The sequence below is a fragment of the Ursus americanus genome, chromosome 9 (assembly GCF_024610735.1).
Source record: "Ursus americanus isolate L20-20 chromosome 9, mUrsAme1.1.p, whole genome shotgun sequence".
Classification (NCBI taxonomy): domain Eukaryota; kingdom Metazoa; phylum Chordata; class Mammalia; order Carnivora; family Ursidae; genus Ursus; species Ursus americanus.
The window spans coordinates 1161154-1179592 of NC_142135.1; the positions used below are offsets into that span (position 1 = coordinate 1161154).

The following is an 18439-nucleotide window of genomic DNA, read 5'->3' on the forward strand; positions in this document are numbered from 1 at the left end:
TTTCGGTGTTCTCTTCTGAAGCCTTTTTGTGGCCCTGTCCACTTGGTCCCATGTGAGTAGTACATGGACCTCAGGCCGCAAAAGCAGGGGCTGAGGGTTGCGCTGGCCTGGCTCAGTCTCTGGCTGTGGACGACTGACCCTGAGTACCATGGGCTGAAGAGAATCTGCTGAGTCGGCCTGGGGGCTGGTCCTCGTGCTCCGGGGGCTCCGTGGCGCTGGACCAGAGGGCTGCACGCAGGCAGTAGCAGCTGGCCGGCCTCAGAAGGGTTGTGGGGTCCCCAGAGTCACCAAGGTCAGGGCTGGGCTCTGAGCACAGGAGGGCACAGGCCTGTCCTGTGACCCGGGGCCAAGAGGAGGAGGGGCGTGGGGTGGGTCCCTGGTCATGAGCTCTGCACCGTGATGCTGGAGCCGAGCCCCAGGACCCACCAGGCAGCAGAGTGGATTCCCAAGCTCTGATGGGATCCGGAACACTCCCTGACGTGTGCGTGCCTGCCCCCGCGTGTGCAGCCCAGAGGCGCTCATGCAGACACACCCACATACTCCCCGCCTGCTGTCCTGGGGTGCTGTGGTCCTGCCAGGGCTTGCTGAGCCCGAGGAGGGTCTGTCCTTGGTCCTGTGCGGGACGTGGATTCGAAGTGCTGGAACCTGAGTGGCTGCAGACAGGTTAAGGAATACCTGGTCCCAGGACATCCTGGCCTAGCTGCTCTGACCAAGGTCAGCTGGGGTGCCTCGGGGAGCGAGCTGCCTGGGTCTGCTGGCGGAGGGGTTGAGCAGCGGCCAAGCCTGCACCAAGGCGCTGCGTCATGGTCCCCAGCATGCTTCCCAGCCGTGTTCCTTCTCTGTGAAGGAGGGTCCTTCCCTGTGAAGGAGGGTCCCGGGGTGGGTGAGGCGTCTTCGTCGTGCAGAGCTGCCACCCTCGCTTGGAGTGCCTGGCCTGGAGGTTCGCTCCCTGCCTGGATTCCCCTAGCTGCCTGCCACATGGCCACCTTGACCTTCCTGGTGTGGGGGAGGGGTGCTTCCTGACCTCCCAGGGATGGGTGGGGCTTCCCTGCCCCCTGAGCCCCATGCCCGTGGGTGGGGTGGGTGGTGAGAAGTGCTCACTTTCCCCCTTCCTCTCCACAGCACCACGGTGAAAAGGGGAGGGACGACCCACCCCCATAATCTATAGCAACTGTCATGGAGCAAACTACTCCCATTTCATACAGACGGGTCAGGTGTCGGCACGATCGATGGCTCGCACACAATAATTATAGGAACTAGCGGCTTGTGTTGCTTGAGTGAGTTTGAGAAGAGTAGGGTCTCAATCTTCCCTCTAATAGGGCCCTGACAGTCCATGGCGGCGTTGGCGCCGCGTCTTGGGCTGACGGTGTCGTCATTAAACACCAGGTAGTGTGGGACAGCAGCGAGTGCGGCCCGCTGGGGGACAGGCAGCTGACAGGGGTTGTTTGTCATCAGCGAGCTGCCCACGTTACTCGGGCAGCAGTGCCGCCGGCTGATCGCTGACGTGTGGCCTGTCAGGCTGCCTCTGTGATTTGATAATCGGTAACTGTTGTCAGCAGCCGATCCCCGGCTCGGAGGTGACAGTGCTGCAAGAAGGCTGGTGGCAAGCACCTGCGGGCCACGGGGTGCAGATGGGATGCCAGCGGGGCCGGCCAGGCCGCTACCCATCAGACCCCCTCTCCCAGGTTCTGGGGTCCTCTGCACCTCGGTCCCAGAGGTGTGCGTGCTCAGGTCCGCATGTCCTCCTGGTGCCACCGCATGCTGGTTCTGGCTGGGACGCCCTGCCTGAGGGATTCTGGCAGGGCCTTTCTGCGGGCTGGTCTCTGAGCAGAGGGGAGGCAGAGCCTTCTGGAGAGCTTCCCAAGGAGCCTGTGGTAGCGCTGACCTCCAGTGGCCTTCCGGATGCAGAGCAGGGGCATTCTGGGTACCTGGGAGGGTCTCCAGCCCTCCCGTTTCCTTGTCCGTGGCCACCGCTGAAGACAAGGGCCTGACCATCTCATTGCAGCCTGGCTTTTCTAGGATTCGAAGGTCTGGGAAGCATCAAACACAGGAAAAGTGGAGTGATTTATTAGACTCATAAAAATTCATACTTTGTGATTCTAGTCATCCCACTACTGAAGCTTGTTAGAGCTCCGTCCCTGGCAGCTCCTGCCGTGAGAGCGCGGGGCGGGGCATCCGCCGCCTTCCGCCTGGGCTGCTGTCACGCCTCATTTGGAGAAATGGACGGGCCCCTGCAAGCACACGGATAGCTGTTCACAAGGCGGGGGCTTTGTTATGTTACATCTGTGCTCTCATGGGTGGGAGCACGAGGGCCAAGCCCTGTCACCTGTATGCCCCCTGCACCTGCGGGGCGTGGGCTGGGCCCATCCAGGGACGGATGGACACCAGGCACCACCAGGGGAACAGGGCACCTGTGTGAGAGGACAGGTGAAGGTCTGAAGGCACATTTCTGGCAGTCTTCACGGGATGGAGGGACGTGGGCCTCCCGGGAGCCGTTTTCCTGGCTGGTGTCCGTGGGAGTTGAGCCTCTGTTCTGTCTTTCCTGAGGGACCCTGGGCAGAGGCCCCTTGGCTCCCCGGCCTGGGCTCCTTCCTGCATCCGTGCACCGAGGGGCCGACACGCCCCGTCAGCTCTGCCACGCCCTGGGCATCGTGTGTTCTGTGTGGAGGGGATGAGGGCATAGAGGCTCCCCACTTCTGACAAGGATGTTCCGCCCAAGCTGGCTGCCACCAACCCTGCCTGGGTTCTGCCCTGAGGACAGCAAACGGGGCTGGGAGCTGGGGGGAGACCCTGAGCCTCTCGTGGAAACTCTTGTGTCGGCTTCCATACAGGCAGCAGTGGGCTCCCCGGCACCTGCCAGCGCTCGCCCTCCTGGCTGTGTGGCCGCCTGCCGGCAGTTGACTTCACGCTCCATGCGTGGGAAGTGGTGCTCATCAGTACTAATCTCCCGCGTGCCCCTGCTGCGCCCTGGGGCCGAGCGCGACCCTGGCTGACTCGGGGCAAGGCGGCTGGGAGGCAGCACAGCAGGAGCGTGTCCCCGGCACGCGCGTGTTCCTGCCCGGGGCCTGTTAGAAGAGCAGCTGGGAGCAGCCTGCTGCGGGCCCGCCTGCGCCTGGGGTGCTCTCTAGGCCACCGTGTCTGAGGCAGTGCGGGGGGGGGAGGGGGCAGAGGTTCCCAGAGTCCAGGGGAGGGGTGTGCACTTGTGGGATGGGTGGCAGACACCACGGCTGAGCCTGGCTGCAGAGGGGCCTAGACGGATGGGCAGGGAACGCTGACCAGAATGACAGATGGAGGGAAGCTCCCTGCTTCTTGTCTCTTCACAGAGTAGCGTGCGGACGGGGCTTGGGGAGGCCAGTGCCGCGGGTCCGCTGCTGCTCCGGTGCTGGGGCCGCTGGGTCTGCGGGTCCGGGAGGCCCAGACGGCACCTGGTAGGGCCCGGCGGCACTTGAGAGCGCTGCACGCAGGTGTGGTGAGGTGTGGGTGTGGACTCAGGCGTCCTGCTGGCTGCACAAGTGCGCCGAGCTAGCGCTCAGCTGGAAGGCGAAGCCCGTCCGACCGGAGAGGAGAACGAGACCCAAGCACATGCAGAATTTGAACAGCGGGCCGTGGCGAGGTGGAGAGCAGCGGCTGAAAGAACCGTCCACAGGGAAGCTGCCTCGGGTAGAGGCCACCCTGGAGACGAAGAAGAAGCCCTTCAGCTGGGAGGTCCAGGCCACCAGGAAGAGGTCTCTGCACCGCTTTGCTCCCGGCCCTTCAGCATGCGCGCTCTTGGATGGGTTCCCTCGCCCGTGAGCCCTGGGGGTGCTTGTACAGCTCACCTCTGGGGCAGAGAGACCTGTGGTGGGGCTAGCGTGGGTGCTGCCGTCACCTGTCCAGCACCTGTCTCCTGGGGAACCCCGGACAAGGCTTGGACCCTCAGGGCCGGGAGGCCTTCCCTGTCTGCTGCCCACCCAGCCAAGTCCTCTGGGGAGCTCCCCTTGGGGCCTGCTCTGTTGGCCTGGCCTCCTTGGCAAACGTCTTCTTCAGGAGCTGGCCCCAAATCCGGGGCGGGGTGAGCCCAGGCCGGGTGGAGAGCCCTGTGGTGGGCACAGGCTATGTTTTCTTTCTTCTGGAGGGTTGGCTGCCCAGCAGGCTGAAGAGGCGGAAGTCCCAGGGGCTGTTCCCCGGACGGGAGCTAAGCACAGTCCCGACTCTCCCTCTTGTCATCAGAGCCTACCGCGCCCTGTGGGCACCACATCCGCCCTGTTCCACAGCAGTGGTATCCCTGTCTGAAGGGGACCCAGCTTGGTGGGTCCTGCCTGCGGCTACCATAGTCTCGCTAGGAGCAGGCTGAGCATCCCGGTCTGCAGGAAGAGCCCAGTGGGTTTCCTGGGGTTGAGCTGCCTGCACAACTGCCTGGGGCCCTTTGCTGAATCCTTGCCATGTGGTAGGGCTGGGGGACAGGGAGGGAGAGGGGCAGTCCAGCCCAGGGTGGGGGACATGGCCAGATTGTCCCTCAGGGTCCTGGCAGAATGCTGCTGCTCGCCCCTAGCCAGGGGCAGGTGGTGTTGGCTGTGCCCCTACCTCACCAGCGTCAGTAGAAACCGGGCTGTTGGTGTCTTTCCCCCAGGTCCCAGGGCTGGATCCCATTCTAGCTGCTAATTTCCCAGTAGCATGGAGATGGGACCGTGGCCCATCCATCCTGGAGGTTGTGGCATGAGAGCCCGGGTGGGTCTGCGGGGGGCTGGCAGCCAGGCCACGTGAGCAGGAAATGACCACACATGGTGCGCACACACTGGTGCCGCAGTCAGAGCTGGCCATGCTGGGTGGCGCACTGTCATCAGAGAGGGGGGTGCAGAGTTGCTGAGTAAGCCCCCGGGCCGGCTCTCCCTCGGCAGCTTCCGCAGAGACCGGGGAGAAACTGGCCTGAGCCTCAGCGGGCTGGGGAGTAGGAGGGCGATCCTGGGAACCCCCTCCCTAGCCCCTGAGTACCAGAGCCTGCTCCCCGCAGGGCCTTTGGCCACTTCTGCAAGTGGCACGTATCCACAGAGCCTTTCCTGGCAGCCTCTGAGGCTTGCCCGCCCCTCCGAGGAGTTGCAGGCCCTTTTCACCCCCAGATGCAGCTCCGGTGTCACCGTCTCCAGGACCATGGGGGTCACCGAGGGGACAGCTCAGATGAAGTCCACTATCAGGAATGCCCTGGTGGATGGGCAGTGTCTGGAGAGGAGAGGCACACCTCACCGTTTACTCGGACAGCCCTGCACCCGGACCAGGCCTGCCGTGCCCAGAGGTGCTGCCCGGGCTGCCGCGCCTCCCGGGAGGTGCTCTGGGCCCTAACCCTCGGCCGAGAGGTGCAGGGCGTCTGTGCTCCTGCTGGCAGAGCCTCCCCCACCCAGGGAAGACAACGTCCTGCTGACTCGCTCTCTGGTTCTCCCGGGGTGGGCATGGCGGTCCTGCCAGGCTCCAGGCTCTGCAGACAGCTCAGATGCATGGGAGGGTTTCAGATGGGAGAACACCACTCCCTGTTGAGGGCTTCTCAGAAATGTGTGCTTGCTCTTCTGTTGATGTTTCTGTGGCCGTTTTCCCAAGAGTGCAACTCCACGGTTGTCGGGAGGGGCTGCCCAGCCGAGCCCCAGCCCTGCCCCACCGGGATCCTGCAGGGTTGCTCTGGCACACGGTCTGGGGTCTGCTGTGTGGCCTTCCTGCAGCCAGGGGGAAAATGGTCACGTGGCACCTCCTGCTGCCCAGAAGACCAGGGGCCTCGGGGCCGACCTGCCCCTCACCTGCCCCTGCCCCCGCCCCCCGTCAGATAACATGGGAAGGTAAGGGCCTGGAGGGCTGGGTGATGCATCTTGAGCCAGGTACCAGGAGCCTGCCTGGGCTCAGTCCTCCCACTGGCTCTCTGGGGACCCTTCCCCAGCTCAGGCTCTGTGGGCTCCTTGTTGCCCACCCTCTGTCTGGACCCACCTGTCCTGCTTGGCCCGGCCTGTGCCCACGTCCGTCCCTGTCACTGTCCCTGGGCTGGCGCAGAGTCTGGGAGCAAGGTGAGGCCTTGGCCGCAGGTATGAGCCTTTTGCCAGCCTTGAGGCAGTGCAGGGCGGGCCCAGACCCATGCTAGCCAGCTCCTTCCCAGGTTCCCAGGAGCCCTGGCCAGTCCACCTCCCCACTTGTGCCGGGAGAAGCCAGAGCGCTGCCTCCCTAGAGCCTGTGGCCATGCTGTCCCCTCTCTTTGGACCCCGGTCAGTCCCCTCCTCCTCCTCTCAGGCTGGTGATGTCACTGCTGGGTGTGCTTCCTGTGGGTCCTGCCTGTGGTATGCACCTCTTTGCACACTGATCACCACCCAGCGTCGTCACAGCTGTGAACCGGCGGTTCACCTGAGAGCCTTGCTCTTGCTGGAGGACAGGATTGTGGCCAGGGTCCGCCCTGGAGGCTGTGGGCGCTGACGGAGAGTGCCCGAGGAAGAGGCCTTGCAGAGGAGGGATCTGTGAGCGTGGCCCACCCCATCAGCTTTCAGCTTCCCGCTTCCCGGGCACTCGCAGGGGCCTCCTGCCTGCTTTCTGGGGCGCACCAGCAGCCCCACTGCCAGGTGCTGTCCTGCATCCTTGCCAAGGGGGGCACTGGGCTGGTTCCCATGGCTGGACACCCAGCCTGCTCTGTCCCCTCTTGTCTGCCTGATGCCAGAACTCCCTCTCCCAGGGTCGAGATCACCAGGGCCAGATCCTGGGCTGGGCCAAAGTTGGCACCTCATAAAAACTGCCGTGGAAGAAGGACCTTTCAGACTGCGGGAGAGCAAGTCTGGGGTATGGAGGCTGCCCTGGTCAGGTCGGGGCCCTGGGCCCATCCCTATGAGGGGCTGCGGGCAGGCGGGGGCGCTCCTGGCCGACGGCATGAGGACAGGCCAGATGTGACCTGAGCCGACTGGGAGTGGAGGACGGTTTATGTGGCAGAAGAGCAATCCATGTGGCTTCTGAAACGCTGAGCCACGACGCGGCCTTTTAGAACAGTCTTCAGCCAGCGAAGGGCGTGGGCTGTTTGGAGGTGCTGACATGTCAGCGTTGCCGTTGTGGAGAGCGGACCAGGCAGTATGCACAGGGAGGTGGGTCTTAGCAAATTGTGCACCAGGGAGCTGGGACCAGTGGAAGGCCCTCCCCATCCTCGGTTAGAGGGGTCTCTCTCCCCCACCACGCTGCCGTGGCCCTGAGAGGCTGGGGGTCTGGGGCTTGGCCTGGTGCCCCTCCTTCAGGAGCAGAGCTTGGTTTCTAGGCAGACTGGACGCTCTGTCAACAGGTCTATCCAGTCCTGCTCCGTCAGCACAGGTGTCTTGTGTGGCTGATTCTGGTGAATTCTGTGCTCAGGTACTGGTCACTGGCTTTTTGCTCGGCGGTCCCGTCCTCCAGCTGGGGTGAAGGGCGGGAGGCAGCCATGCCCTTGGGCTGTGCCTCCACCAGCAACACCCCAGTTGCCTCCTCATACTGCCTGGCCCTCGGAGGCTCAGGGGAGAGGCTTCTGGAACAGGGGGTGGGAAGCCCAGCTGTGGATCGACCTGTTACTTTCTTATGGCGTCCTCAGCCTGTTGCTCAGTTGGCCTGTTTCTGGAGGCTCCGGCACCCCCATTTATGGCCTGTTGCTAGAGTGTGGGGGACAGGAAGCTGTGGGACCTGGGACACTTGGTCCCTGCCCTTCCCCACCAGGCCTTTCCCGAGGGAGCCGGACATGGACAGCCGGATACTGCCTGGGACACTCACGTGGCCCTGGGTTGGCTGGGCCCATTTTGGCCGCTCCCTCCCCTGCTGGTCGAATCTTCAGGCAGGTCTTTGCACAGAGCCTTTATCTTCTCCTTATTCATTAAACAATTGTGAAATTAGCAACTCATTTTCTACCTAGTTATTGCCGTTTGAAGTTCCATAAAAATCTGAACTCCACCTCAACTCCTGCTCTGCACTGAAACAGAGAGAGCGCCGGGGCCTCTGATGGGCTCTGTCTCCTGTGCTGGCTTGTCTGAGCAGGGGCTGGGCGAGCTGGGGCCGGGGATTGCTGCAGGCAGGCTGGGCCGTGGCCCTCCCTTCTCTGCTGTCCGCCCAGTGCTCAGCGGCCTTGGGAGGGGCTGGCCAGGCGCCGGCGTGCTCCCCGTTTCCACAGCTGGATCACGGAGGACAGTACACGCCTGGGCTCGGCCACCGGACGGGTCCCAGGTGCTCTGGGCCTTGGTGGCCTCCCTCCCTGACAGCAGGCCTGCCCGTGTGTGTTGCATCTGTGCTCGCGGCACAGGAAGGCCCCTGGTGGCACCGTCGTCTCCCCCACCCCGCGCAGGGCCCCTGAGCATGGGAATGTGGGGAGGCTGGCCCCTGGGCTGACTGCAGGCGCACAGGCTCTGCTGATAGATGGGCTCATATCCCACTCAAATATGATGCCAGCAGTTTTTTTGTAGTTTGTCTTCCATTGCGGTAGTAAAGTTTTTAATTAGGAAAGCTAATGAGATCGATTAGTCATTAGAAGTGACCTCTGCACGGCAGGGCAGGGAGGGCTGTGTGTGTGGGCCTGATAACGCGGCGCCCGGGCCTCGTTGGCAATAAAGGCGCGAAGGGTTTGATTTGAGTGAAATGTGCCACAGGGAATACATCATGCGGAGAAAAAAAATTACAACCCTGGGAGCCTGTAATGAAGGGAATTAAACCCACATCCTATCTAAATAACATGATTATCTACACAAACCCTCCGCCAGCCGGGAGGAATGGCAGGCTGCTGCTGGGGCAGCCTTTCTAGCCACAGGGTCGGGGCATGGCCCAGGCGCCTGCACCACGGGGACAGTGCCTCTCGGCCTGTCTGTGCTGGCCACTCTACCTTTGTGCTGGAGCAGGGCCCTCGCTCCCTCCTGCCCCAGCTTCCTGGTGCCTGGGCGCCAAGCACGACTTCAGGACCCCCGCGCCTGTTGGGCACACCGCCCATCTCTCTCTCTGCGCTCGGCAGGGATGCCCTGGACGGTTCTCTCCTGGGGTCACTGTCATGAGCACTTGCACTGCCTGTGTCCATGCTGCCTGTGGAGGAGAGACAGGGACCAGGAGTGGCCTGCAGGCCACTGTGGGGGCAGAGCTTGGGCTGGTGTGCCCTCCCCTCCCCTCCTCTTCTCGGGACCATGGGGGGTGGAGGCCTAACGGATGGCAATGTGAAGGAACTGGCACCAGTTGGCCTTTTAAGAGGAGGTCTGCTTTATTACTTTGTGTTTTCCTAGAAATGGTAATCGGGTACTAGTAAGTAAAATGTAGTAAGTTCAGCAAAAAATTGACTTCGCAATAGGCCTATACTGTGCAGGAATGTATTATAAATACTGCTGCCTGTTAACTTGAATGCAGAGTCCAGGCCTTTGGGCATGGGGGCTGGGGGCTTCCTGGAGGAGGTGGCAGTGTTGTGCATTTGGAGGAGGGGAGCAGAGTTGGGCCAGGCTCAGGGTTCCCTGTGCTCAGGAGGAAGGGGATGAGGGTGGTGAGGCAGCAGTGCCCCCAGGCAGGAATCTGGGTGCAGAGTCAGGGCTGTGTGGCTCAGGGGGGCAGGGGGGGGCGCGCCACACATTCCGGAGCAGCAGGTGGTGGTTGCCCTGGGAGGCCCTTGAGCCGAGGTCAAGGGCTACAGGCAGGTGTGCTGTCCAGATGCAAGCAAGAGCTGCAGGAGCAGGAAGGCCGTGAGGTTAGCTTGGGGCTTGGGTGACTTAAAGGAAGTCTCTTAGTTGGGAACAAGCTGTTATTGATTTTCTTTGGTCTATCCTTGCTTGTAAGACCTTGAGAATTCAATTCAGCAAACATTTATTTACTGCCGCCCACTGTATGCTAGGCTCTCCCCTGTGTCCCAAGTGCATGTGGGGTGCCCGGAGCTAAAGATCTGCTCACTTTGGCCGCTCAGTAGGACCAGGTGTCCCTGGTGATGACATGTTGCCATTTGCTTTTGCTGAGCTTCTTCGTGCTCCCTGACCCCCCCCGGAGCTGCTGTTTTGGAGAGAGGGAGAATGAAGGGGAGACAGAGAGAGAGAGACAGAGATACGTGGGGGAGGGGGGCCTGTCCTGTTGCTGGGCTGTCTGGCCCGGCCTCAGCTGCATGTGTCGTGGCTCCCTTTGGTGGGCAGCTGCTATGGGTCTCTGCTTCCAGTCTGGGGACCAGAGCTCTGCCCTGTTCCTAGCACTCTGTGGGCCTTGAAGCCCCATGTCCACCCCCTGACAGGTGCAATGGGCTTCCACATCCTCCTTGGTCTGGCAGCAGGGGTAGACCCTCTGGTCTGGGGGCACTCCGGAGGACTCTGAACCACGCTGTGTCCTGGTCTTACCATGTGGGTGGATGGGAGCCCCGGCAGAGTGTGGGAGGACACCTGAAGGGAGGGGCTCGTCTGACATCTGGACCAGGAGGCACGGTGCCAGTTACCAGCCAGCTACTGGCTGTGTGGGTGCAGTGGTGCCTACAGGGTCGGCTGGTCCTGCTTGCCCCCGGCTAGGTGTCCCCTAGGTACAGTGGGCTCTGGCAGGTTGGGCAAGCTTAGAGAGCTCTGTGGGCCAAGGTGCTAATTTGGGGGTCCGGCTGTGGGCGAGAAGTCTGTTGGGTCCAGGGCTCCGGAAGATGATTTTTAGATGCTGTCTGTAGATCCATAATAGCTCCTTGTTGGCAGGTAACGGGGAGGTTCCCAGTCCGGGTCGGGATTTGTAGGTGCTGGAAGGGTGCATCCTTGGGGCTCAGGGGAGCAGGTAGAGGTCACGGAGCCCTGGCCCGTGCTGTCAGAGGGGTGGAGTGGCTGGCACTGGGCAGTTAGCAGGGGGGTCTGTGGGTTTGGGTCCGCCGTGTGCCTGCCCCGCTCCCTCTCCTGGGCCATCCTGGACCCCGGGCACACTTCATCCAAAGGGTCACGGGCCCACCCTGGTGCTGATGCTTGGGCAGCGAAACCACGTGTGTTTTCCTGGTGGCCTCATGTGATGCACCCCCCGCCCACGGCCTGGCCGCCTGGTGGGTGTCTGGGTCAGTTCCTCGTGTGGGTGTCTCTGTGGGTGGGAGCCCTGGGAAACCACCCACTGCTGGGGTCCTGCTGGCAGCCTCCCTTCCGAGCAGAGCTCCTGGGTGCTGTGCAGGCAGGTTGGATGGAGGAGCCCGCAGGGAGCCTGGGTCCAGCGCCCATCCGAGAGGGGAGCTTCCGGAGAGGCTGCTGGCCGTGGGTGCGTCATGAGAGGCTTCAGCGCCTGCGTCCTGCACTGCGTTTGCTTTAATTATCTGGGCAGTTAGAGCTGTATATTATGAGAGCCGGGCAATTAGGTACATTCCTCGAAGCTGTGGAGAAATTGCCGGCTATCAAGTGGAAGGGAACTCGGGCAAAACAGATCCCTGTTAATTGCATGAAACATTCAGCAAGAATAAAAGCTGTGGCATTCATCACCCCGCAAGATGTTATGAAAACAGTGGTGATTAAATACATAAATCTGTGTGAGCATGTTGGGGGGTTGTCCGGAGAGGGAGGTGAGCACTCTGCACCCCTGGCCTCCCGGACCCTCCTGAGGTCCCCTCCTCGCTGCTCACGGGAAGCTCTGGGGACTGGGGCCAGCCCCGAGTCTGGGGGCTTTGATGCTGCCTGCAGAGGGGCGCCAGCCCGTGGTGCTGCTCTCGTCGGCTGGCCTGGGGTGGCTTGGCTGCTGCTTTCCCTGCCTCAGTCACTGTGCGTCCCCAGTGCCCTGCGTGTCCCTGGTGCCCCACGTCTCAGGACTCCAGGCCCGGGCCCAGCTCTCCTGCAGCCCTGGGGATGTGTGTGCACTGCGGGGGGAAGGCCTGGGGGAGGCGAGAGGAGGCCCTGCTGACCTCCACTGACCACCTCTGTGTGGGTTTTCTCTGCAGCATCCAGTCTGCACACCCTGCGGACCCCTTCCACCAGCAAAGTGATCAAGACCCGCTACCGCATCGTCAAGAAGACCCCAGTACCTCCTCTCAGCGCCCCCCAGTTTCCCCTATCCCTGCCCTCCTGGCGGGCACGGCGGCTCTCCCTGTCCAGGTAGGAGGTCACCGTCCAGGCTGCCACGGGCCCAGGGCTTGGTGCGGGCTGAGCTTGCCACATGGAAGTGCTGGGTCCAGTTTGGTGGCTGAGGAACAGGCTCATTTTTCTGTTCCGCAGTCTCTGCACCAGACATACAGCCAGCCTGTGTGGGCCGTGTGCACAGACACATGCGCCCCCCGCCGTTGTCAGGAAACTGTTAGCTGGCAGGAGACGGCCGAGGGGGCAGCCACCGTCCAGACCACTGAGGCCACGACGGGAGCTGCGCCCGGGCATCCTTCACGGAGAAACTTCTGGTTAGAGTCTGGGCTCTGAGCAGCCCTTTGGAAGCAGTGACATACTGATTGTTCAGGGAGGGAGATGAGGCTGTGGCCCTCTCCGTGCCACCCCCACGCAGGTCCCGCCTACACTCCCAGCTCTGCAGCCTTACTCCAGGCTGCTTCTGGCTGACAGCATGCAGGGTGGGGGCAAAAAGAAGGGGTTCTTTTCTGGGTGCCCTGGGCCCAGAAGTGGGAGGGCTATTTGGGGCAGCAGCATTAGGGGACTGAAGTTGGGGGCCCCTCTCATGAGCCTGCTCAGCCTCAGGGCCTCAGGAGACCCGGTGTGGGGGGTGTGGCCCCTTCCTTTGATGGGGTGGGGGAAGGGGTGACTGCTCTGGCTGGTGGGTGGGAACCAGGCAGTGGCAGACCCCCTCCCTCTGTCCTGTTGCCACCCCCTGGGAGCCTGCTTCCTGGGGGAGCAGTGTGGGAGCTCCTTCTTCCAGCGTAGGCCTTCGCCTGGCTGCAGTGGGCACTCTAGGGCATATAACTTCTGTCCAGAGGCTGTGGGGCCAGGGATCGTTGTGTTCCAAGGGCCTGGACCACCTCTAGTCCTGGGCAGAGGCCGTCCTGCTAGCCCACCATGAGCCCCCCCACCGACAGTGGCGGCCGGGCTCAGGGGCTGTGAAAGGTGGTGCCGCCCGCCGGCCAATGGCACGTGCACTGGGCGCCCAGCCCCCCAGGCAGGCAGCAGCACCCACTGCCCTCCTCCCTTACCACGGGGCTGCACTAAACGTGGCCCTGCGGCCGATTTTTCTGGAGGCAATAGCTGGAAGTATATTTTAAATTAATTTTACTGCACTTTTTGTAATATTTTTGTTTTAAATAGATTTATAAGTATCTTGGGGGCTATTTCTACAAATTTATGAAGATAATTTTCACTCTCTCGATAAGGTTAAATTTACACCTGCTATTTCCATATTAATTCACAGTGCTAAGTGGGTCTAATTTTCTTCCGTTCTCCTATCTAGTGAGCATGGCCTTTCCTAATGCAATTTCCCCCTCACTAAATCACTGTGATCGGGAGTCATGATCGAGCTAAATTAACTTAAATTAATTTACTTAATAAGAGCCCCAGATCATCGTGAATGAGGTTCAGATTTATTGATTCTTGCTCCTGCCTCCCCTCCTGCAGTCTGCATTTGGGCCCCACATCCAGCCCCGGCAAGGCCCCACCTCTCCTGGGGGTGTGGCTGGGGGCTGGGGGTAGCTTTTGTCTCAAGTGCCAAGGAAGCCCTGGGTTTGGGTTCAGCGAGGCCAGTGCTGAGCTTGCTGGGCCCTGGGGGGTCATCGAGCAGAGACAGGAACCAGGCCCTGTGGGGCGAGGGCTACTGGGGGGGGGGGCTGGGTGAGCTCCCTAAGCAGTAGCCACTTGGTAACCAGCCAGAATGTCAGGCCCACTGGGGGAGAACAGCCCAGTCAGCGGCAGGACGGGGAATATGCCTTCGCCTCAGTGTGGGAGTTGAGGAGCAGGTGGGGACTGAGAGAGCCTTGTGGGTGGGTATGTGAGCTCTGACCCTGGGTCAGGTAGGTGGGGTGGGCTGTGAGGGGAGGCCAGCCTGGGTCTGTGGATGCTCTAGGCCAGGCCGAGGATGGACTGAGAATGGACAGGCCCAGACCCAGCTGCCAGCCCCGCATGACCACTGTTGCCCACAGGCTCCTCATCCCGGCGAAGACGGCACTGGGCCAGCTGCCTTGCCGTGAGGGCCATGGCTGTCCGGGTGCCCTGCAGAGGCCCACCTGGGGGTCTGGTGGGTGGGAGTAGTTAGGGAGTTGCCCTGGGTGGCTCTGTGCAGCCCTCTCCCAGGCCGTGCTGGGTGCCAGATGGCTCAGGTCCCATAGCCCTGGCTTGTGCTTGGTGGCTGCAGGCTCAGGCCAGGCCCCTGGGTGCCATAGGCCTTAGAGCTCTCACTGTGCATGCAGGCGTGGCTGAGCCCACCCTCAGGATGGCTGCATACTCGCTGAGCCGTGTGTGGAGGCTTTGCTCAGTGGGGTCTCCGTCTGCCCTGACCATTTTACCCCAGGCACAGAGCCCTAATACTTGGGGGGCCAGGCCCCTGGACTTGGTGGGCCTGCAGGCTAGGGTGTGGTGGGTGCTGAGGGCTGACTGGCTCAGGTCCTAGGAAATGTGTCTGCCGGGGGCTGGGCTTCCTTCGCCCAAGGTCACCTAGACCCTGGGGGGCTACCTCCTCAGCAGAGTGGCCGTCCGCCAGCTGCCTGGCCTCGCTGTCGGCTGCCTGCACTTGGGTTTGGCTCGTCAAGGCAGCAGAAAGAGCCTGTCTCCAGGGCCGGCGGTCAGTCTGCTGCCCACCCACCTGCTTCCTTCAGCTCCCTCAGAGCTGGGGGCTGCCTATGTGTGGTCAGTGGGTCCCAGGGAGGCTCTGGCCAACTGGCCTTGGCTGTGGCCTTGACCTCTGCCCTGTGCATCTGCAGGGTCTTCAACTTTTCCCTGGGCAGAAGGAGGGTTGGGCTGGTGCCTGGGCCCAGGCCAGCATGGATCAGGGCTGCAGTGGTGAGCAAGCCAGGCTTCTTGCCAGGTAGCTGGCCTGAGCGCAGGGACCGTGAGCCCTCCTTGGGCCTCCTGAACTGTACCCAGCTCAGAGGGGAACACCCCTGGGGGGTGTGGCAGACAGGCCCCAACAGTCCTAGAAGTTTCAGTCAGCGGTGTTGGGGGCTGGTAAACACAGGTGGGAAATAAGGCAGGTGACCCGATGGCCAAGAGCGCCAGTGTTGGCATGGGGTGGCCCCAGATCTCACCCTCCTGCAGACACTCACTGCAGGGAGGAGGCTGTGTGTGCGTGGAAACACTGCCTTCCTGGGGGAGTCTGCGGAGTGCCAGTGAGTAGCACATGCTGTGTGACCCTGGGCAAGCAGGAAGGCCAGGGCACAGGGCTCTCAGCCTTGGAGTCTCCAGGCATCCGGAGTGGGGCCAGCTCAGAGCCTGGCTCAGCACCGCCCTGCTGCTGATGGCCAGCGGCCTTGGCTAGTGCCTGCCCTCCCTGTCCCGAGGGATGACACCCCTCATTGTGGTGGGGGGATTGCCACACTTGATCCTGTGCCGCAAGGGGCCTGGCATGAGAATGACTGTGGAGGCAGCAGGGTCACTGCCACCTTTGTCCCTGGAGGATGGGACTGGGATCCATGACCCCCTCTCTGCCAGTGGGGTTGAGGAAAAGCAGGCCCCTCCGGGCAAGGACTCTTTTTTTTTTTTTTAAGATTTTATTTATTTATCTGACAGAGATAAAGACAGCCAGTGAGAGGGGGAACACAAGCAGGGGGAGTGGGAGAGGAAGAAGCAGGCTCATAGCGGAGGAGCCTGATGTGGAGCTCGATCCCATAACGCTGGGATCACGCCCTGAGCCGAAGGCAGACGCTTAACCGCTGTGCCACCCAGGCGCCCCCTGGCAAGGACTCTTAACTGCATGGGGGGAGGCTGTGTCCGTGGTGCCAACTGCTACCCCCTGGCTGGCAGGCTTCTGGCCTCGGGCCGCCTGATCTCAGGGGCAGCGGCTGATGGCCCCAGAGGCTGCAGGCCACATCGGTTCGGGGCCCACAGGAGGCCGGGCCGGGCCCCTAGGGCCTTGTGCCACTGGTACCCAGAACTGGCCCCGGGGTGTGGGGTGCCTGGGGGGCGGCAGAGGGTCCCGTGGGCGCCCTGGAGGGCTGAGGCTTGTGCTGAGCTAGGATTTAACATTTTTGTTCTCAGATTTGTGGATCTGCCTGTGCCCTCGGTGGCGGCTTCCAGCAAGGTCATTAATCTGAACTGAAGCTGAAATGTGACTTACATCCCTAAACTGCCCGTCACTTGTTTTCTCTTTCCAAATTCATTGGCTGCGAGCCGCGGAGTGACGGGAGCCGCCGCGCTTCAGGAGCTACGAACGGTGCCGTTGCAGGGGCTGCAGCGTGCGGGGCCGCCTTACTTTATTGTAGTGTGTGCTCGGGTCTGTGCGGTAAACCTGGAGTCATCTCCGGGTGCTTTCGCGAGGTTTGGGCTGCGATTTTGAAGGCTCCGAAGTGCTTTTCCGAAGTGATGTCTCATTAAAGAGGAGTTCAGCCTGAGGATGGGCAGCATCCCTTTGGGTGCGGCTGTGGGGTCTCCCGTGCTCCCCTCACGCCCACCCCTGGGGTGTCGTGAACCAGCCGCAGCCCCGCTCTGCCATCCGCCTGCCCCGAGACCGGGCTTTCGGGCACAGCCCTCAAGCGAGGCGCGCTTAAGCAACAGACGAGTATCCTCTTCGTTCTGCAGGCCGGGCGTCTGAGGTCAGGGTGCCGGCGCAGCGGGCTCCTGTCTGGGCTGCGCAGAGCTGCTTTCTCACCGCGCCCTCGCGCTGCAGAGACAGCGCTCCGGTGTCTTTTCTCTTTTTGTAAGGGCACCAGTCCCATCGTGTGGACCCCATCTTTGTGACTGTCCAACCCTGAGCCCTTCCCAAAGGCCCACCTCCAGACACCATCCCATTGGGGTTAGGGTTTCAACAGAGGAATATGGGGGGCACAACATTTGATCCGTTCAGGGAGTGTCTGCTCATCCCCAGACCTTCCCTGACCAGGCCAGTGGAACTGGGGCTCCCGCAGCCTCCTGACCTGTCCCAAAGGCTGTGGCAGTAAGAGGAGCTCTGCGTGAGCCCTCACGTGAGGGGGCTGCCCCCTCCATGTCACGGCCACACCCCAGGCCCTGCTCTGTGTCTGGCGAGGGCCCTGCTTGGTGATGTGCTCATGGGCCCCTCCTGCTCAGCCCAGGCCAGGACCTGTGATGGGGCTAGTAGAGAGCCTGGTGCTAGGGAGCGGGGCTCCCCACAGATAGAGGGGTGACACCATCCTGTGCCAGGGGTCCACTTTGCCCAGAGTACTCCCCTCCCGGAAGGAGGCAAGCAGATAAGTGAAGCAGGTACCTCCACGAGGTGCTCAGTGCTAGGAAGGGTGGACGGGAGCTCAGGACACCCAGAGAAGGCCACTCTAGGGGTGGGACAGCTGTGGTCAGTGTGGGGCATGCTGCGAGGGCCTTTCTTGGGGGCCTGGGGAGGGAGCCCAGAATGTGTTGCTCAGAAGGCAGAGGCTGCCTGGAGGGTGGTATTGAAGTTGGGACCTGGAGCCCTGCTGCTGGGCTGGCAGGGGTGTGGGGATGCATCAGGGGGGCTACAGCCCTTGCCTGGCAAACCCCCTTCCCAGGCTGTGACCACTGTGTTCGGGCCCAGGGCATGTGCTGTGGCCAACCTTGATCTTGACCTGGCTGGCATGTTCCTGGAGGTGCCCGCCTGCCCCCTGCCTTCCCTCTGACATGGAGCCTGGGAAGCCATTCACCGTGCCCGGCTCCACCTACCCCCATGCCCCCAGCTGCCCCGTGAGGGCAGCCTCTGTCCCAACAGCTTGAGAAGGGTTCCAGGCCAGGCACGGCTCCCACTGTCCATGAATGTGCTGAGTGACTGTGGCCAATGCAGCAGGATTTTGAATGGGTTCTGTTACAAACAAAACTGTCCACTTCAGGTGAAGAGAGCTGTCCGGCTGCTTTCACATGGGAGCCAGCTGGGGCATGGGTGTGGGATGCACACTCCAGGCCTGGCCTGCTCTGTGCAGCGGGCCGTCGGGGCTGTCCTGATTTTCTGTCAGATGCAGGGAAGGCCTGGCCTGGGTGCTTCTGGGGCTCTGCCCTGCTGGGTACGCCCGTGGAAGGGAGAGCGCTTTTTCCAAAGGGTAAGAGCAGCTCGGGAGGAGCCCCCGCTGTGTGCTGCAGGGACTGCTCTCTGCCCCACACGGGCCCTTCCTTGCTGGACTGAGGTGTGGGTATGTGCCTGCGTGTGGCTATCTGGGCTACATGTGTGTGACCCCCAGGAATGGCCTGTCCTGTGGGCCCTGGGCAGGGGCTGCTGCCCACTTTTCTGCTTGACGGTGACTGGAGAGCCCACAGGCCCCTGACCCTCTCCAGCCAGGGAGGATAGGGTGGGGGCATCACCATCCACATCTGGGGTTCCTAGTACTGATGGAGATGGCCAGGCCTGTGTGAGGTGGGGAGCTGCTCCAGGGTCCGAGGGGGGCACCTAGGGCTGAGCCTGGCAGGGTGACCTGCACCACACCAGCCCTCCTGGCCCCTGTTGCTCACCTCTGTGTCCGCAGTCCCCTCAGAGGGCAGTAGGGAGA

At 62.2% G+C, this 18439-nt stretch overlaps 1 protein-coding gene across 3 annotated transcripts in view; it reads left to right on the plus strand.

Moving 5' to 3' along the window:
* ZC3H3 (zinc finger CCCH-type containing 3) overlaps positions 1-18439 on the plus strand; it is an 88860-nt gene that overhangs the window by 23284 nt on the left and 47137 nt on the right. For all 3 annotated transcript variants that reach the window (XM_045777209.2, XM_087864535.1, XM_087864536.1), the window contains exon 4: positions 11837-11990. In XM_045777209.2, coding sequence (XP_045633165.2) covers positions 11837-11990 — 154 coding nt within the window. The remainder of the gene's footprint in view (positions 1-11836; positions 11991-18439) is intronic.